The 20,100-nt window shown below is 46.9% G+C and overlaps 1 protein-coding gene across 24 annotated transcripts in view; it reads right to left on the minus strand.

Annotated features, from left to right (window-relative positions):
• Nucleotides 1–20,100, minus strand: part of MTSS1 (MTSS I-BAR domain containing 1) — a 161,519-nt gene that overhangs the window by 131,868 nt on the left and 9,551 nt on the right. For all 24 annotated transcript variants that reach the window (XM_079984273.1, XM_079984264.1, XM_079984257.1 and 21 more), the window contains exons 2-3: nucleotides 7,658–7,719; nucleotides 1,005–1,078 (exon numbers count right to left, since the gene is read on the minus strand). In XM_079984273.1, coding sequence (XP_079840399.1) covers nucleotides 1,005–1,078; nucleotides 7,658–7,719 — 136 coding nt within the window. The remainder of the gene's footprint in view (nucleotides 1–1,004; nucleotides 1,079–7,657; nucleotides 7,720–20,100) is intronic.

The raw sequence follows: 20,100 nt of genomic DNA on the forward strand, positions 1-20,100 counted from the left end.
GCAGGAAACAAGACACTGGCGTAATCAAATGATGATGAAAATCCACGCAGCACTGCAGGAGGTTGAACTAGGATATCTTTTGCCCAGTGTGGCGCTCGAACCCATGACCTTGTGATTAAGAGTCTCTTCCTCCACAGACTGGGCTATCAATTCCATGATTCTAACAGAGCCAAGATATAGTCCTCTGGAGCAAATTAAGAATACATACACAAGCAGAAGCCTCACAGTATAAGTAAAGACTGCGAACTGGAAAGGAAAGGTCCCTGGAAGACTGTCACCTTTGCCAAACTATACAGAATTGGCTTCGGCTTCCAAGTGTGAGACTGCCAAAAACATCAGGCTTCTAAGAAGCCGCTCCTCTATGGTGAGTAAGTAATTAGCTCTGGGCACAAAAGTCTTTGTAAACTGGAAACAGTATTTTACTCCTCCTTTCAGGTGGTCATGAGCAGCATAACTGAGTAAAATGAACTGCAGACTTACCTCGCAAAGCTGCAAAACACATTTGCATTCTGCTCTCATAACACGCTCCAATGTATTTCAGTAAATCCACCTTTTTTAAAAAAAACCTAACTAACCCACCCTTTTCATTTTGGACTGAGATACCGTTCAGATGGTGAAATACAGCAGCATGCCTGTTATTTACACCAGTCCAACTTCAGTGACAGGTTTCTGGCTGTTCGGCTTTTTTCCAAGCCGTCTATTAATTTTATTTATTTATTATTTCTGCTCATGTAGTACATATTCACACTTTCGAGGGAACGGGGGACTATTTCACAGATGTCTAACAGATTTGGCTGTTGGCAGGGTTTCAGAGAGAGAGAGAGAGAGAGACAGACAGGGAGAGCCTACTAATGTTAAAATCACATAATAATTTGCTTAACAGAATAAAACGCAACTCGACCTTCGCCAAACTTCCTTTGCCAACCTGGTGCCCACCAGACATAGCCGAAAACATTTGGAAGGCATCAGGTTAGCAAAGGCTGTTAAGAGAAACATCTGCTTACCACGGGTGTTGGTCGCCATGTCGGCCACTTTCTGAAAGGCATCTAAAAACGCCGCTGCTGCTACCACCGTTGTCCTAAAATACAAGGCAGATAATGTGACGTTAGAAACCGCGAGACACAGCTTACTTAGAACTCTGTGCACCGAGAAGGAAAATGCATTAGCATTGCAAACAGAAAATAAAAACAACAACAACCTCCTAATTTGAGCTCCTACAAAATACAAAAAGGACTCTCACAGCTTTATTTGTACCTTTCCGGAGTCCCGTTCACAACATGAAAAGCCTGCAACCTGAAGCGCCTTATCTGCGCAGGTGCGCAGCGTGATTTGGTGATTGTGCGCCTGCGCGAAGCGCGATTTAGCACTACTGTGCATGCGCGAGCAGCGAAACCCGGAAGTAACCCTTTCCAGTACTTCCGGGTCACCACGGGACGCAACCTGAAAAAACGTAACATGAGGGATGACTGTACCCTAAATCACTTTCTTGCTTTTGGACGGCACCACAGAAAACTTGCTTTTCTCCTATTTTCTTACAGAGTTTACTTGAACAACAACAACAAAAAGACAGGTGGTGCTTCTAAAGGAGAGAGGGAGGACCTCTAAACCTTCTAATCTGTTGCTGAGCTACATCTCCTATTCATCCCAGCCAGCACAGCCAATGGGAAGGGATGATGGGATATGTAGTTCATCTGGAAAGCCAGCCTCCCATCATCCCTGAACACCGGCCATCTTGTCAGGAGCTGGTGGAGAGTTTGGAGTCCAAGAAGAAATCTGGAGGGCTACAAGTTCAACGTTTCTGCTCTGAAGAACGAAGGAAGGTAAATAATTATTCCGATATGCAGTGAAGAACTATTATCAACAGCATCCTCCGCACACATTAGTTTTTTGGGGGTGTACATCTAAGAAGAGCAGCACCTAAAATCGTGGCATGAATGCAAGAATCATGTGAGTTTCGCAGCGACATCAGCCCAACTTCCAGCCAAGTCTACACTTGAATAAAAAAACTCATGTAGAGTATGAGGCAGTCGTTGGACAGAAGAGAGAAGGAAGAACACAGAATTACAAATCCAAGCAATTACTGGAATTGACTGGCATGTTTGACAACTAAACCATATTTTATCATGTTTGAATGTGTGCTTTAACACCCAGAGGGAGAGAAACAATTCTCAAGCTTTTAAACAGTGCAGGGAAGGGGTTACTGTAAACGATATTTGGAGCCGCAGATAGCCAACCTGTGCCCTCCAGATGTTGCGAGATTCCAGCATGGTGCTGGGAACTGTAGTTCAGCATTGTGCAGGAGGCACCGCAATGGCTAGGCACTGCTTTACGCTGTACCCTGAAGACTCAACGCGATCCTCTCCCAGTGCTGTTGGTTCGTAAATTCCTGACCTAAAGGCGAAATTACTGTACTATCTCCAGCACCTGCTTCTCGGCCAGCTATGGATGTTCCAGGCGCAAAGTTATGAAGCAAGTTTCTGTCTCTTAAAACAGAAAGGAAGGCTATTGACACTACTGCTCCCAGAAATAAATGGTCAGTCTAGCAAAGCTGGGGAAAAACAGCCTTTGAGGATAAGGCTTAGACCTCATAGATCTCTTCCGAGGATAAAGAGAACAAGCAAGAGTGCTGTGCATTAAGCAATATAACAACAGGAAAGGGCAGCATTCTGACCAGACTCCTGCACAATGGGCCCAGTACTCGTTTGATCAATGCTGGCTTTTCTCTCACACCGGAGGTGAAGCGGTATCTAGCAAAATGTACGCAAAAGCCCACTAGTCTCATGTCAGGCAAACCAGTGGCAAAGTGCTGGGTACAGACAGGGAGCAGACGAGCCCTTCAGGAGCCTATGAGCCTGGCACAAATCCCTGGCAGGGACAGATCTGTTTGCTCACACTGCAGAGCGACTCCAGGTAAAGGTAAAGGGACCCCTGACCATTAGGTCCAGTCGTGGCCGACTCTGGGGTTGCGGCGCTCATCTCGCTTTATTGGCCGAGGGAGCCGGCGTGCAGCTTCCGGGTCATGTGGCCAGCATGACTAAGCCGCTTCTGGCGAACCAGAGCAGCGCACGGAAATGCCGTTTATCTTCCCGCCGGAGCGGTACCTATTTATCTACTTGCACTTTGATGTGCTTTCGAACTGCTAGTTTGGCAGGAGCAGGGACCGCGCAACGGGAGCTCACCCCGTCGCGGGGATTCGAACCACCGACCTTCTGATTGGCAAGTCCTAGGCTCTGTGGTTTAACCCACAGCGTCACCTCTGTCCCTATAGAGTGGCTTCAGGTATTCTAAAGCAAATAGGGCCTCCACTTTACATTTAGAGTACCCCAGGAGGTGGCCCTACCATGGGGCAAGGGGCAACAGCTGCTTCATGTAGGTGAATCTGGGCACATCAACATGGAAGGCCGAAGCATTCTAGCCCATGCAATGCCACCTGCCTGGTCATTCTCCAATGCAAGCCCTGTTGGAAGAACTGCACAAGACTTCAATGGTGCTTGTACTGGGAAACTTCCTGGTTTACTGCACTCATATTAATTTACAGGAGGAGGGGGTACTAGAGATGTGAAGGCCTGTGGGGAAAATATTTTGAGGGTCCTTTTCCCCCATTTTTTTTCTGTGGATTCCCCACCCCTCCACATCTCTAGAGGGGCACCATTTCGTATTTTGGGAGTAAGAGCACAAATATAGCTTGAGTCCACCCTAGATCACCTGACACTGGACGGCCTGCAGTTTCTCCATTCCTGCATTGAAGGGGGTTGGACTAGATGACCCTGGGTGTCCCTTCCCACTCTACAATTCTAAAAAGCTGATGTGTGTGTGTTTGCATTCGGAGACCATGTGCATCCAAACGGGGAAAGTCATGCAGGCTTAGTTTTGAATGTTCCAACTCAAAAATGGAAGGGGGAACAGAGTTCAGCTGGACTTCCTCTCTTCCCTGCTTTTTTTTTTTTAAAAAAAGCAAGTGGTATCAGTGGTTCTTCTGACCGAAAAAACATGATCCGCAGTATCACACAAGGATGCATCTGTTGCTGGGCTGGACCACTTCAAAATTCAGGTACGATAACCCTCAAAAACAGACTTCCTCAACCTCAGCCCTCCAGATGTTTTGAGACTACAATTCCCATCATCCCTGACCACTGGTCCTGCTAGCTAGGGATCATGGGAGTTGTAGGCCAAAAAACATCTGGAGGGCCGAGGTTGAGGAAGCCTGCTCAAAAATATGACTCCCTCATTGATATATATTCATAACTAGCCTGGGGAGAATGTTCTAGCCTGACATGATAGTTCAATGCACAGGGACAACAGCTGGAGGAGCATTCAAACAGTCACACACACACCCCATCACTTTCAGTCTTAAGATGGACAGATTCATCACAGAAGTCGGAGGATGATGTAGCTTGACCAAGCATTCCTTCCACACAAAACTCCTAGGAAGCTGCCTTGGCTTGCAAACACAATGGCCTTTTTATTCCCTTTTCCAAGCATGCATCCAGTAGCAGCAGGTCCCCAGATTCTTACTCTCAGCAAGAACAAAATGTAAATCCGAGCTTCCTAAATATAGCCGTAACTTCATGAATAAGTAGGTCTTAAGGACCCTGCTCACCTCAAAAACTTGTGCTGAAGTGCTTCCTTCTCTAAATTAATTGCATATTCAGATTTAAATTTTAAAAAGGAATCTGGGACATGACTTTGGGGAGAAACTAAAAACAAGGGCACAGCAGCAGGAGAGAAATGAACTAAGAACAGGTTCAAAATGAAGAATTCTTCAAGATGGAACCTGTCTGTGGCGGGCAACCCCATTCTTGCCAACATCAGTTAATGGTGTAGAGGCCTTGACATTTGCAATGGAGAATCAACCTGCAGAAGGGAAGGTCTTCGCTATCCAGGAGTTTTCTGTTGCAATTTCTGCCCCTTCCACACGTATGCACACACAATTTCCCCCCAGATCTTGCAAACACATCCCGGAATCCCACCCTAAAGACAAAATGCAGCCAAGGAGAGGTGTTGCAAAAGGGAAAGCAGCAGGGGCGACGACCAAGGGTTAAGCGCCTCCTGCCCTGCCTGCTGTTTCTCTCCCCTGCAAAAACACCCCCTCCCTCCTTCCAAAATCACTTTGCGCAGCATAGAATCGCAGGGATGAAAAATCTCTTATTTACTACTAAAAGCCAAGCTACAGCCTCAGACCACCAGCACTCCTGGGCACTAAACAGCTACATAGAAAGGTTAAGATGCACAGCGTTTCATAGGTCAGCTGAAGACTTTTAAGACGCACATAAAATCCCCCTCCGTTTGCAGCCACTGGAGAATCAAGAAATCGTTAGCCAAGACCTGCTGTTGGGAAAATGGTTCACAGCAAGAGAGGACTCGGAATGCCAAGCAAGTTGCTCTCGTGGGGAAGGTTTCCATCCACTGTTCACGGCACACTGCCGAAGAAACAAGGGTATAAAAGGACAGAGTGCAGCTCAGCTCCAAGGAAACTGTAGCCCCCTCCCCATCTTCTCCTCCAGCAGCTGATCAATAGTATAGGTATGAACCATATAGAGCTGGGAGCCCTTAACAAAGGGAAAGAGAGAAGAATGAATGCCAACACCATCCTTCTGCTTCAAGAAAGGCTAAGTGAGATGTGTGGAATGGAGTCAGTTAACCAAACACCCTCTAGATTTAGCATGTTCATTTCTGGTTATTTAGGCATTATCAACAACCGCGAAGCAGAAAACAAGACAAACCAGATTGTTATTCACTTGCTAAACAGAATTCAGCTGAATCTTAGGCTAACTGCACTCCCAACTTTGCAGAGACACGGGCAAGTAGAAAGCCGATCTCCTGAGTAATTTTATTGTCAAAGATAAACTGCCCAATCTAAGCTTCCTGTATCAAACAAGAATAGAACAGAACAACTCTGTTTCTCCCTGTGGAAACTTCAACAAATTTGCATGTAAATAAGGACAGCTTTACTAAACCTGAACTGCTGCACCAACTTGCAAATAGAATGCGAGGACCATTTTGCGGGGTCTACCTGCACCGTCTCCGCAAAATGCTTTCAATTTCTTCTCTTCCAAGCAAGCTATGGAGAAAATGTCTAGATGAGGATTTCCAAAAAAAAAATTTAAAAAATCATATCCAGATCAAAAATGCAAAATCCAGATCCAGGGTAGGGCCTGAAGCAAAGCCACTGGAGGAAGGAAGTACCATATTTTTCGCCCCATAGGACACACTTTTTCCCCTCCAAAAATGAAGGGGAAATGTGTGTGTGTCCTATCGGGCGAATGCAGGCTTTTGCTGAAGCCTGGAGAGCGAGAGGCATCGGTGCGCACCGACCCCTCTCGCTCTCCAGGCTTCAGGAAGCTATCCACAAGCCTTGCAAGCCCGGCGGAAGTTCCCGCGGGCTCACAAGGCTTGCGGGCAGCAGCCTGCAGCCCCGGCGAGTGTCCGCAAGCCTTGCGCGCCCGGTGGGAGGTCCCGCCGAGCGCGCGAGGCTTGGGGCGGCAGCCTGTCGCCCGAAGCACGGGGCGCCCTCCGGAGGGCTCCCCGTGCTTCGGGTGAGTGTTCGCAAGCCTTGCGCGCCCGGTGGGAGGTCCCGCCGAGCGCGCGAGGCTTGGGGTGGCAGCCTGCAGCCCGAAGCATGCGGAGCCCTCCAGAGGGTGCCCCGTGCTTCGGGCAGGTGTGCGCAAGGCTTGGGGCGGCAGCCGCGGCTGGGGGGGAAAATAATTTTTAAAAATTCATTTCCCCCCCCCAAAAAAAAACCGAGGTGCATCCTATGGGCCGGTGCGCCCTATAGGACGAAAAATACGGTACATCCTCAAGGCAGAACCAGAGGAATATGCTACTCACTTTTAGTACCTGCCAGTAAGTAGAGTTTGAAATGTCTGCTTGACATTTCCTCCAAATTATACTAACAGACAATGGGAGGACTGGGTTTCTGAAAAGACCACACCCAGATGACATCTGTATTTCGGAGAGCATTTGCTGTGGCAAAGGGAGGGCTATGCACAGTGACTCTAGAATATTGAAAAGAATCTAACAAGAGCTATGTGCACATTGCAGACTTCACACTGGTTCTCTGGACACAATAGTTTGCAAATCATAAAGCTAGCCATGGGAATGGATGTTACTTCCCCATTTATGATCTCCGGCAAATTCTTTCACTTTGCCTTTGCCCATGGTTCAAAATTGTACATCAGGGCTGGGGAAGCCGTGGTCCTACAAATGTTGCTGGGACTCCAACTCCCATCTTCCCAGACCGTTGGCCATGATGGTTGGGGCTGATGGGAGTTGGAGTCCAACACCCCCTGGAGAGTCACAGGTTCCTCGCTCTCTTGTGCACAGTATTTACCACGGTTAACACAAACTTCCTGAGTAACTATAGCTTCCTAGTTTACATCAAACCAAGGGTTCAAATTTTCATTCATGCGGGAGTCATGGTCCATGGCGCTGAAGGTTTGATTCCAAACTATGGAACGAGACAAGGGGAATTTGCTCAGCAAATGGGGAGGAGAAAGGGGGAAAGGAGTGTGGGAACTGTCTCCAGATTTGCAAACCATCATGTGCAGAGAGCCAGCAAGCATCTGCACTCCAAGTCCAAGCTTATTTGAAGTGCAGACATTTTAGTAGATTAAAGGAGCAACTCTGACAGAAAGAGAGGAACAAGGGTTTAGCTTACCTAAGCTGAGACTGCAACTTCCCAGCTTTGTTTATGAAATCTTCCCAAACCGGATAGCTTCCCTGGAAGAGAGAAAACAAAAATGCAGAATGAAATACCTTCAATTTGATCGGATTTTTTTAAAAGCTTTGTACAAAGCTAACTGGGTGTGGCAAAAGCTACAAGCTCAGCCACACTCTTAACCATGCATTTATTTAAAACATTTATACCCCGCTCCTCCCCGCAAAAACTCAATGCAGCTGTCAACAAGGGAAAGCACGGAGATGCAATGAAAACAAAGTGCCATTGCCCACTTGGCATCAGACAGGAACCCCAGCGAGGTCTTCAGAAGTTTTGCAATGTAAATTCCTCAGAGCCCTTGGGAATGGAAGGCAGGGGAGAGTAAACCAACAGCCCCATGCTGGTTCTGATTCAAACCTAGGGCTGGTTTGCGAGCTTAGCAATCCTTTAAAAAACACACCATTTCTCATAATGACGCAAGGTGCTTAGTGAAAACAAGCTCTGTGCTCACACAAAGACTGCAAGGTTCAACTATGGTGACGGCAGTATTCTCAATTCTCGAACCCTTATTGGCATATAGACACGATTCCAGTAAGGTTTGGTATAATAAAATCACTCAGCAAAATTAAGATAGCATTGTGTATTTTCTGCAATCTCCCCTGTAGGACATTCAGTCTCGCTAGCATGTATAAGCTAGGTGCCAAGCAGCACCTTAAACCTAGGTTTACAGTTGCCACGACGGAATGTCTATTCGCCAGGGGGTTGGACTAGATGATCCTTGGGGTTGCCTTCCAACACTACAATTCCACCATTCTATGATCCCAACCACATTGCTCAACTGTCGCTTGCTCTTACAACAATTCACTGGTCCCAGTATGCAAGGAGGTGAAACACACACAGCGGAAATGGAAATGGTATTAACTACGGACCAAGGCAGAGGTTTTTAAACTGCGGTCGCCAACCCTTCACCCAGACATCTCCATGTAGCTGCAACTGCACCCACGCTAGTAGCAAAACGCGCCTGGCACCTAGCTAATTTCTAACACTGCGCCCTGCATTGATTCAGGTTGGTCAAATGGGACAAATAAGTCGCCACTGGCGGCCCATATTGCACCAGGTGATGGCAGGTTTTTTAAATAAAAACTTCCAAGCAGCATAAAAAACTCTTAACTGGCCGGAATGGAAAAGTAGCCGATTTCTCAACAACATAAATAACTGATTTACAGGAATCATTTCAGTCATGGAATTTTCCACGAGAGAGCTCAAATACATTCAAAGGGCAATACAGTGGTTTCAGTCCATTTGTATAGGCCAAGATTTTCATAACATTGGCTATATAGTTCAGGACAGGGGGGAGATTTTCGGTTGAGGGCCACCTTCCCTCGAGGGTAATTTGCTGAAGGCCGCAGCTATTTCGCTTTATTCGTTTCCTTTCTTCCGTCCTGAAACCCAAGGCGGCCTACATGAGGTGATTCCCCAGGCCCCCAAACCTATCCAGGCCTGCTCAGCCTCAGCTAACCACAGGTTGAAGCCAGTCGAGGGCAGGGCCAGGATCCAAAACTGGCGGGGCCAAAGAAGCCAAGGGCCGCGTAAACTTATGTAGAGGGCCGCACATTGCCCACCGCTGTGGCAGCATCATACACACAGATTAACCGCTCCCTGCTTAATGAACAGAGGTATGAACCAGTCTTTGGCACCTTTACGCAAAGGGGCAAATCCACCAGGAAGTCTTCCGTAACTTTGGACGAAATAGAACTGAACTGCAAAAATATATGATGAACGGCTTAGGAACACTACCCTGGCTTCTTGCAAAGCCTGCTAACCATAGCTTCCTGGTTTGGATGGAACAGGAACTAGAGTTACCTGAAAACTTCCTGGTTGGCTAGCTGACTCGCACAAAGGGAGCCGTGCGTGCACAGGCAAAAGACTCATTCAAATCCCAGCTTGTGAAGCAGAGATGTATCATCGTTCAAATGCTCTCATGCATGCGCTCAAATGCAGGGCTACTGCCGATGACGTGATCCATTTCGGCTGGGGGAAATCACACTGCCAAACGCAAGGCAAGGCAACCCAGACTGACCATATCATGCAATAATTCTTGTTTTTTTAATCCCTTTTGCCATCGCTGAGAAAGGCAGAGTAAGAGGCAGGTAGGATTCTCTCTCAGACTGCCCACCGCTGGGTGCAACGCAGGCCTGGTACTTTTAAGCTGCTTCGGGAGCCAATATTTTGTAGGAAAGCGAAGTATTAGATACAGTGGACGTTCGAGTTGTGAACGTGATCTGTGAAGGAGGCACACGCGTGGGTCGCGATTCGGCACTTCTGCGCATGCGCAAAGTGCAATTGGGTGCTTCTGCACATGTGCCGAAACCCAGTAGTAACCCGTTCCGGTACTTCCGGGTTCAGTGCGGTGCGCAACCCGAAATCACGCAACCCCGAAGCGTCTGTAACCCGAGGTATGACTGTACTTTGAAATGTAAAAACAAAACCCGGCTGCTGCTCTGAAGATGCGTTACAGTGCAATCGTGTGCGCAGACGCATGGAGTTGGAAGGGACTGCAAGAATCAACATGCCCGACCCCTTGCAATGCAGGAATCTCAACTAAAGCATCCCTGACAGGTGGCCATCCGACCTCTGCTTCAAACCCCACCCCCACCCCCTAGGAAGGAGAGCTGACCATCTCTCTCTTTTTTTTAATAATATTTATTCAAAATTTAAGAATAACAAAAAGAAGAAAAGAATGTTACAAAATACAAAAAAAGATAACACCAACAAAAAAATAAAAATAAAAAGAACTGATTAATCCTTTACACAACTTTCTTCCTTTACTTATTTCCTTGACCTCCTCGCACCTCCCAATTTTGTATTCTAATTCAGATCGTTATTTCAGCAAATCCTTAATCTTATTTTCATTTAAATAGTTTAACATAATATATTACAATTTAACGTCCTCTCTTTTCGTCAATTTCATCAACTCGTCTTTACTTAATCCTTTATGTCATTTCAACCAAAACCATCTAGTTTTCTTTTTCCAACATCTTTCTAACAGTCCTTAATTTTACAATATTTTTGAAGATATACTTTAATTTTTTTACAATCTTCTTCCACTGATTCTTCTCCCTGGTCCCGGATTCTGCCAGTCATCTCAGCCAATTCCATATAGTCGGACAGCTGACCATCTCTCAAGGGAGTCCGTTCTACAGTTCGAAGAGCTCTCACCATCAGAAAGTGTCTACTCAGATGCAACCCCCACTTCAGTTCAACAGGATTTGCTCCCAGGTAAAGAGTGTGTACGGGCGCAGGTGGCGCTGTGGGTTAAAGCCTCAGCGCCTAGGGCTTGCCGATCGAAAGGTCGGCGGTTCGAATCCCTGCGGCGGGGTGCGCTCCCGCTGCTCGGTCCCAGCGCCTGCCAACCTAGCAGTTCGAAAGCACCTCTGGGTGCAAGTAGATAAATAGGGACCGCTTACCAGCGGGAAGGTAAACGGCGTTTCCGTGTGCGGCTCTGGCTCTGGCTCTGGCTCTGGCCAGAGCAGCGATGTCACGCTGGCCACGTGACCCGGAAGTGTCTCCGGACAGCGCTGGCCCCTGGCCTCTTAAGTGAGATGGGCGCACAACCCCAGAGTCTGTCAAGACTGGCCCGTACGGGCAGGGGTACCTTTACCTTTACCTAAAGAGTGTGTAGGCTAAAGCCTTAGTTCACCTGTCTTGAGAAAGAGCATTTTAAGATGGGAGGCTGATACCATGGGTGGGTTTCAACGTAGCACCAAGTCTCTCATTGCATCGGCGCAAGTATTTCCCACTTATGCAATGGAACACTCTTCCCTTCTCCTCCCGCCATGCACCCCCCCCCCCCCGTTTTTAGGGGTTCTCCCAACCCCCTGGAGCAGATCTGCAGAGAGCATGGGATACGCACAGGGTGGGGAAGGAAGAGAGGGGAAATTTGTACTGCACAAGCCGAGATCTCTGCACTGATGGGGTGCAGCAGCTGAACACTACCATGTACAGACATGTCAATTTAAGTTGGAATTAAATGTGCTCATTTTGTCAAGAGCACCCAGACACTGCTTTCTGGTACTCGCTGTGACTGCACAAACTGCCCCAGCAGCAGAGTGTCCCAATATTTAATTTAATTTTGGCTAGCTGAAGCTGTGCTTTTGTCACCTTTGCACTAATGAAGTTCACAAACCATTAGTCTACTGGTAAGAATGTCAACTCCAAGTTTGAAAACCGTATGGAAAGGACCCTTAGTACAGTCTTTTACGTAAAGAAAGAGGCCTGTATGGGATTATCAACCAGTTAATTTGAAAGATTGCCTTACCCAATACAATACAACTTTGGTATGTGGAACTGGCATGGTTTAACACTCATTCTGCACTTAAAAAAAAACAAAAAATCTCTCTTTTAGTGTGACAGGCAGCACCAACAATTCAAAACTCCCTGCCACCATTATTATATTTTTATTATTACATTTACTTTGCACCTTTCCTCCAAGGAGTGCAAGGTGGAATGGACCCTTTACCACCTCCACGTTTTATCCTCACAAGAACCCTGTGAGGTAGGCTATAGGCCAAGCGATGGTGACTGACTCCAAGGTCACCCAATGAGCTTCATGACTGAGTGGGGATTTGAACCCTACTCTCCCAGGTCCTAGTCCGACACTCTAACCACTACACCACACTGCCTCACAGCCTACCGAAACACGCAGAATGCCGAATTGCATTTTTCATCTGGTTTTTTTTTTTTTAGCCTATTTTAGCTTACCTTTTGCTGAATGTTTTTAATACTTGTTTTCCCCTGGGGTTTTTTAGACTAATAATTTTATTGTTTGTTTCTTTTTGTAAACCACTTATAGAGTGCTCTGGGGCAATTTGCATCACTCCACACTTCCCAAGAGACGCCAGCCCGGGGACCTATTAAAACAGACACCATTTTGTCAAAGACCAATCACATTTAGGTGATCGTGAAACTGGTCCAAGAAAGCTCCAGGCTCAGCAAGAGATCTGTCAACTCTTGATGATTTTGCAATGCCAATGAAGTATGCAAGTCGCAAGAGACTTCCCTCCCAGCCTCTACCCCACCTCTTATAACATAGCATCCAAACAAAACAGCAATTCATTCAGTCATCCTCAGATTTCCTGTCTATCTGGTTACCTTCATTGAACAAAGTTTTTTATGTGCCTCCCTTACAGATACATATATACACACACACAGGGCCCATGCAGAGTTCATAGAATCTTAAAAGCTGGAAGGGACCCCAAGTGTCTTTCACCCCAACCCCCGGCAATGCTGTCATCTCAACTAAAGCATACATGACAGATGGCCATCCCACCTCTGCTTAAAAACCTCCAGAGAAGGAGAGTCCACAACCTCCTAAGGGAGACCATTCCACTGTCGAACAGCTCTTACTATCCATAAGTTCTTCCTGATGTTCAGTCGGAATCTCCTTACTTAGAACTTGGGAGCCATTGGTTCGGGGTCCTAGCCTCTGGAGCAGGAGAAAACAAGCTTGCTCCACCTTCCAAGTGATATTTGAAGATGGCTATCATAAACTCCTCTTCTCCAGGTTAAACATATCCAGTACCCAACCCAAATAAGACTTGGTTTCCAACCCTTTGGTCTCCTTATCTTGGTTGCCTTCCTCTGCACACGTCCAAGCTTTTTAATATCCTTCTTAAATTGTCGGGCCCAAAACTGGACACAGTGTTCCAGGTGTGGTTTGACCAAGGCAGAACACAGTGGGACTATTACTCAGGACACTATACTTCTGTTGATGCAGCCTAGAATAGCATTAGCTTTTATTAGCTGCTGTATCGCACTGTGGACTTGTGTTAAGCCTGTGGTCTACTAAGACTTCTCTGTCCCATTGGGCTGTCGACAGAGCACCACACCCTCGCAGCAAAGCTAGCAGGTGGTATACAACTGAAGGAGGAAAGAGACTGAGACTCCACCCTCAGCTGGCTAACTCTCTGCAGCAGCTGCAATATCAACATATTTATATCATCTCAATGAATGTGCATCCTGCAAAACATCACCATTTATGGCCATGAACCCCCTTTTAAAAAGCGCATGTGGTTCCATTCACACCCATATACACTACAGCATACAAGGTCTTCACTGGCATGCATGTGATCAAATCCAGCGAGTTTATTTATTTTTTGACTTTGCATCCTCCAAGTTCAGCAAGTAGCCAAAGGGTACAAGCCTAGATCGTTAAGATCTGGCTGATCAGCAATGCTTCTCTCTGTACCATCCTCACTCTTCACAAATGCCCTTTTGGGGCATTCATTTGTTATTTGCAGCCAAACGTCCAGGATTCAGTTTCCAGCTGTAATGCCCAAGCACACCGATCAGATTCGAAATTTTGCTGCACAAAACTGAAACTCATGGGCCCATCGGCAGCATAACCTGAATGATGTCCTAAGAAGGAACCTTGACCACAGTGACATGTCAGAGCATGCTCTGCTCCAGTGGCCAACAGGATGGTTCACTGAACCAGAGTGACATCTGTTGCACAAACATTTCAGTCGATAAGGGGAAAGGCCAGTTGGCAAACCAGAGGTCCGCAGCTACGAAGGGCAAATGCCACAGCGTTCCCCTGCCCAATCTGTAGAAAGATCTGCAGCTCTGAGCACACAACCCTTGCAAAACACTATGTTCCTTTCTCTTGGATGAGCAGTTCAGTGCGAAAATCGCATCTTTTTCAGGGAGATAACCAGAGCTGAAAACACACAGAGAGCAATTTGAGAAAGATTCATATCCAAAATTTAAGCTGTATTCTTAATGTTCAGAATAAGCCCCACTGAGCAGTTTCTTCTGAGTAAACATGCACAGGGTTGCATGCCTGAAATAAATTTGAATTTCAGATCAAGTACAGTAGTACCTTGGGTTACATACGCTTCAGGTTACAGACACTTCAGGTTACAGACTCCGCTAACCCAGAAATAGTACCTCGGGTTAAGAACTTTGCTTCAGGATGAGAACAGAAATCTTGCTCCAGCAGCACGGCGGCAGCAGGAGGCCCCATTAGCTAAAGTGGTGCTTCAGGTTAAGAACAGTTTCAGGTTAAGAATGGATCTCCGGAATGAATTAAGTACGTAACCTGAGGTACCACTGTACCTAGGTTCTGCTGGATGCAAGAGCTATGAGAAAGTCATTTCTGATGCCCCAACCCCAACTATACTCATCAAACACCTGTTTTCAGAAAATCCAAGGTGCATCCTTTCCATGTAACCTTGCCAACGGACGGCATAAGCCATAGTCTGAGGGATATACAATGCAGCTCCTTGCTGAAGCTAAGCAAGTGTGAGTTTAGTCAGTGCCTGGGTAAGAAATTGCCTGGTGTATACCACCATGAGTTCCATGCTGGAAGAAAGGTTGGGTGTAAATAAAGATACCACAGCCAACTGGGACAATCTCAGGGAAGAGTACATCACCTAAAAATTACCCCCCCAAAAAAAAAAAAAAAAAACCCAAGGAACTGCGTAAAACTGAGTCAGACCAATGATCCACCTAGCTCAGAAATGACTACTCTGGCAGGGAGAAGCTCTCCAAGGTGTCAGGCAGAGACCCAGCCCAACCTGTAGACACCAGCAATTGAACTTAGGACCTTCTGCATACTAAGTGGGTTGTACACTGGGCTGTAAGGGACGCGGGTGGCGCTGTGGGTTAAACCACAGAGCCTAGGCCTTGCCGATCAGAAGGTCGGCAGTTCGAATCCCTGTGATGGGGTGAGCTCCCGTTGCTCGGTCCCCGCTCCTGCCAACCTAGCAGTTCGAAAGCACGTCAAAGTGCAAGTAGGTACCACTCTGGCGGGAAGGCAAACGGCGTTTCCGTGTGCTGCTCTGGTTCATCAGAAGCGGCTTAGTCATGCTGGCCACATGACCCAGAAGCTGTACACCGGCTCCCTCGGCCGATAAATGAGATGATTGCCGCAACGCGAGTCGGCCACGACTGGACCCTTTACGTTTTACACTGGGCTGTGGCTCTGGAGGAACTGCTTGTGACCTTCTTTAAGAATCAAATCTCACATGGAACCCTCATATGTCCAAGAGAAGACTCTTCAAGTGCAGCAGTCGTGGGGACAACCACTCAAGTGACCCAAAGTACAGGTTCCAAGTGGCAAGTTGAAGGCAAGTTTACGTGGACCAAAAGATAGTTGCATTCCCTGTTTTGGTTAGCTGACCATGAGTGAATCGCCAGATGTTCCATTGCAGCCAAGAAAGTCACTAGGCAGGTATCCGCTTACAGCTTTTAATTCATGGTGGTGTCGTTTGCTAGCAAGGAGTTTGGAGCAAAGCAAAGCTCTCCTGTCCCACCAGACACCTGCTCTAATGGAAGGCAACCATAGAACATGAACACAAAGCTGACATCAGCTGTGATAGCCATGTCCTAGGAGCGCCCATGAAGATTCCTTGTTGGCGGCAGGAACCAGGAAGTTCTCTGCCGTGTAATCTGGTTGTCTGCTCTATGAAGCTCCTGTTGGGATTAGACGGGTCTAGAAAAGGAATGGCTGTGGAAATAACATAAAGAAACAGTCGGAGGTATTTTAAAAACCTGAATACTGCTGTGAGCAAGACACTAATGGTGCAATTCTATACATAATTAACTCAGAAGTAAACCTTGCTGTGTTCAATGCAACTTACACCCCCGGTATGTGTGCACGGGACTGCAGCCTAAATAATGAAAAGTCAAGGAAAGCCAACATCCTGGGTGGTTCTAGCAATAAAATGAATACTTTAAAAAGGCTAGACCATTATTTCATTAATATGTGAACACTCAGTTCACTTTTCCAACTGGTCAAATGCCCAAAATTTTTCTATTGTTTTGCAACAGCCAACTTGCAATTAACAGATAGGATTTTTTTTATATACACAAGCCTGTTTTGCACTGTTGGTTTTATTACTCCAAAGCACCACGTCCTAAGAAATGAGTTGAAGAATGACTGAACTGAAGAACGCATGTTCTGTATTAAATGGTATTCAGTGCACAATTATACACATTAAACATTGACTCAGCTGGTAATGTTGTTCCGCGGCGAAGCACAAATTTCCTGCTGAGCTACGACGACGCAAAACCTTTTTGCGATACCTGTGGCGTCACGCCTGACTGGAAAGAGGGGAAAGCTTTTAAAACAGCACTGCCCAAACAGGCTCCCGAACGACAATGTGACTTTCCAAGGCTGTGTCATGCGTGCTCTGGGTTCTCATTGTTGGGCGTGCCAGGCCACCCCTTGATCTGCCACCTGTGCTGCACACCTGCCACTCACCACGGCTCCTAAGTTCTGATGCCATGTGCTCTCACCACACTGAGTGTAAGCATGTGGCAAATGCAAGGGCCCATAGCACATGCGCCACCTAAGGAAAGCTGCAGGCAATCCCCAAAATCACCAGTTAAAAGGATTTCAGGGCCAAGAAAGACCACTGATGAGACCAGGGTCTGTTCCTGCAAGTCTGCAGTAGGGAGGTCCTATACTGACGATGTCTAATGGTCTAAGGCAGCTTCATAGGTCTGTTGTCAGACTCTTGCACACAGCTACTAAGCAACGGGTAAACTGCTCATTTACTCCTCCTTTTACACCATCTCCAGCCGGGGTCCAATCTGCACCGTACAGTTAAAGCATGCTCATGCTAGTCTCCTGCAAAGAATCCTGGGAACTGTGGTTTGCTGGACCATAAAGAAGGCTGATCGCAGAAGAATGGATGCTTTTGAATTATGGTGCTGGAGGAGACTCTTGAGAGTCCCATGGAATGCAAGAAGATCAAACCTCTCCATTCTGAAGGAAATCAGCCCTGAGTGCTCACTGGAAGGACAGATTGTGAAGCTGAGGCTCCAGTACTTTGGCCACCTCATGAGAAGAGAAGACTCCCTGGAGAAGACCCTGATGTTGGGAAAGATGGAGGGCACAAGGAGAAGGGGGCGACAGAGGACGAGATGGTTGGATAGTGTTTTCGAGGTTACCAGCATGAGTCTGACCAAGCTGCGGGGGGGCAGTGGAGGACAGGAGGGCCTGGCGTTCTCTGGTCCATGGGGTCACGAAGAGTCGGACACGACTAAACGACTAAGCAACAACAACAACAAGGGTGCTGAAAATTGTTAGGAGGCCCCGATTCCCCTCACAGAGCTAGAATTCCCGTAATTCCTTGGGAAGAGAGACCGACTGTTAATCCAACTCTGGAAGTGTGGTTCTTTGAGAGAAATACAGTGGTACTTCGGGATGCGAACAGGATCCGTTCCGGAGCCCTAATTGCATCCCGAACAGAACGCCAGATGCACCGTCGTGCCTGCGCGGGTCGCCGCTTCCGCGCATGATGTCTTTTTGAGCGCCTGCGCATGCGTGAGCGGCAAAACCCGGAAGTAACACGCTCCATTACTTCCGGGTTGCCGCGGAGCGCAACTCGAACGCGCTCAACCCAAAGCACATTCAATTTGAGGTATGACTGTACTGGTCTCCCAACAACCCTCAGTGCTGTTAGCGAACTACAATTCCCAGCATTCTTTGGGAGAAACCATAGATGTTTAGAGCAGTATATGCTGCCAGGTGCCATAAGAAAGTGGCAGAGGTAGCGCAGGATAGTATGCACCCCGGAAATGATCTCTTTCAGCGTCTGCCTTCTGGAAGATGGTATAGGGCTGAGAAACAGTTTCTACGCAAATGCAATTCTGGTTCTAAACGCAGCATAAGGGGTCTCTATAGTATAGTGTGTTTTAAAATGGGGCTACAGAGTTTTTAGGGGTTTTTGAATTTTTATGTAGTGTTTCAATTTCATTTACAGATAGGTAGCCGTGTTGGTCTGCCATAGTCAAAACAAAAAAATTCCTTCCAGTAGCACCTTAAAGACCAACTAAGTCAGTTCTTGGTATGAGCTTTCGTGTGCATGCACACTTCACACGAAAGCTCATACCAAGAACTGACTTAGTTGGTCTTTAAGGTGCTACTGGAAGGAATTTTTTTGTTTTTTCAATTTCATTGTTCTGCATGGGACAATGACAATAAAGATATCGTAAACATATAGATGGAACCCTGGCAGCCTCCAACTGTTTTGGATGACAAGTCCCATCAAAAAGCAGCACTCGGGCGGCTGGGCACATGTAAGCTCAATTGGGGACACACCTGGTTACCTGGAGGAGAGTCACAGAGCTGCTTCATTCTAAGAAAACAGGGTGGTTGGAAATAGGGCAGTAGCAGACATGGTCCGGTAAAGGGGAAACTGCAGGTACTACAACAGCAGCAGATAGGAGACACACCAGGAAGAGAGAGAGATTCAATGGGAGACTCAGCAAGCCATTGGTTGAGAAAAATAAAACAAAAATGGCTTGCAGTTAACCACTTTCCTTGCAGTCAAGGTGACCTCCAGGTAACTAGCAGGGAAAACTTATGGATTATTGTGTTCTCTGCCTTTCCTGTTCCCTTTGTCCCTTTTGCAGATCATCAGCATCTCACAGCTCAATTCATGTGCCAGGTAGCAAAAGGATTTTGTGAACTTGTCTCCGAGACTGGAGCATGGTGACATATTCTTTTAAGCATTACCTTCAAAAGGTATCAGAGCAAAAACTTTAAGGAGGGGTAAAAAGTTCCCCAACAGCTGTCTCGTTGGTCCATACCTCTAAGGATGAACACAAGTTAACACTCCTTGATCAAGCAAATGGCCAATAAGAATGTGTGAAGGGGTGGGGGGTGGAGATCAGCCCCTGGAAGCCGTCTCCCCCCCCCCCTTAGGGAGCCTGCCTCCCACTTTCAGAGCAACTGCTTTAAAATCTAAAAATAGCTACCCATTTACACAGTCCTGCTATAGGTTTAAAGAAACCCCAATGTGCTGACAGCTGCTGGGTTGATTGTTTCCAAGATCAACACTCAAGATCAGAGGATAAAAATCAGGAGGGGTTTTTCTTTCTTTCTTTCTTCCCCCACCTCCCCTCTTTGCAAGTCCGAGAAGGAACACAGTGCAGCTGTTTGTAATGGCAAAGAACAGCACAGCAAAGAAGACCAGTTGGTCTTCAAACAAGTGAACAATCAGCTGTATTTTGGCTCAACACAATGCGCTGGCAAAAATATCTTCTACTTAAAAAGCATGTGGAAGGGAGAGAGAGAAAGAGGAGGGGGAAAAGGAAGGAACTGCAGAGTGGATAAATACACATGCAGAATACTTGCTCTAGTTACACTTAGTATTTGTGAAAACTTTCAATGATCAGAGACAACCTAAGCGCAAGATTCACATTCCACTGGACACTGGCAAGAGGTGGTCTAATAGAGAGAGGCTCCATACCATTGCAACCAGCATGGGCAAAGGCCGGTTAGCAGGAAAGTACAAGTTAAACAAAAACCCACTCATCAAGGTTGAAAGGTTCCAATTCTGGCACAAGATTAACCTGTGGCCAACTCCGGATGCCTTCATCGGCCCCACCTGCAACAAAACGTATCTCTCCCATATTGGTCTCAACAGCCA

This window comes from Podarcis cretensis (genome assembly GCF_951804945.1).
Source record: "Podarcis cretensis genome assembly, chromosome: 7".
Classification (NCBI taxonomy): domain Eukaryota; kingdom Metazoa; phylum Chordata; class Lepidosauria; order Squamata; family Lacertidae; genus Podarcis; species Podarcis cretensis.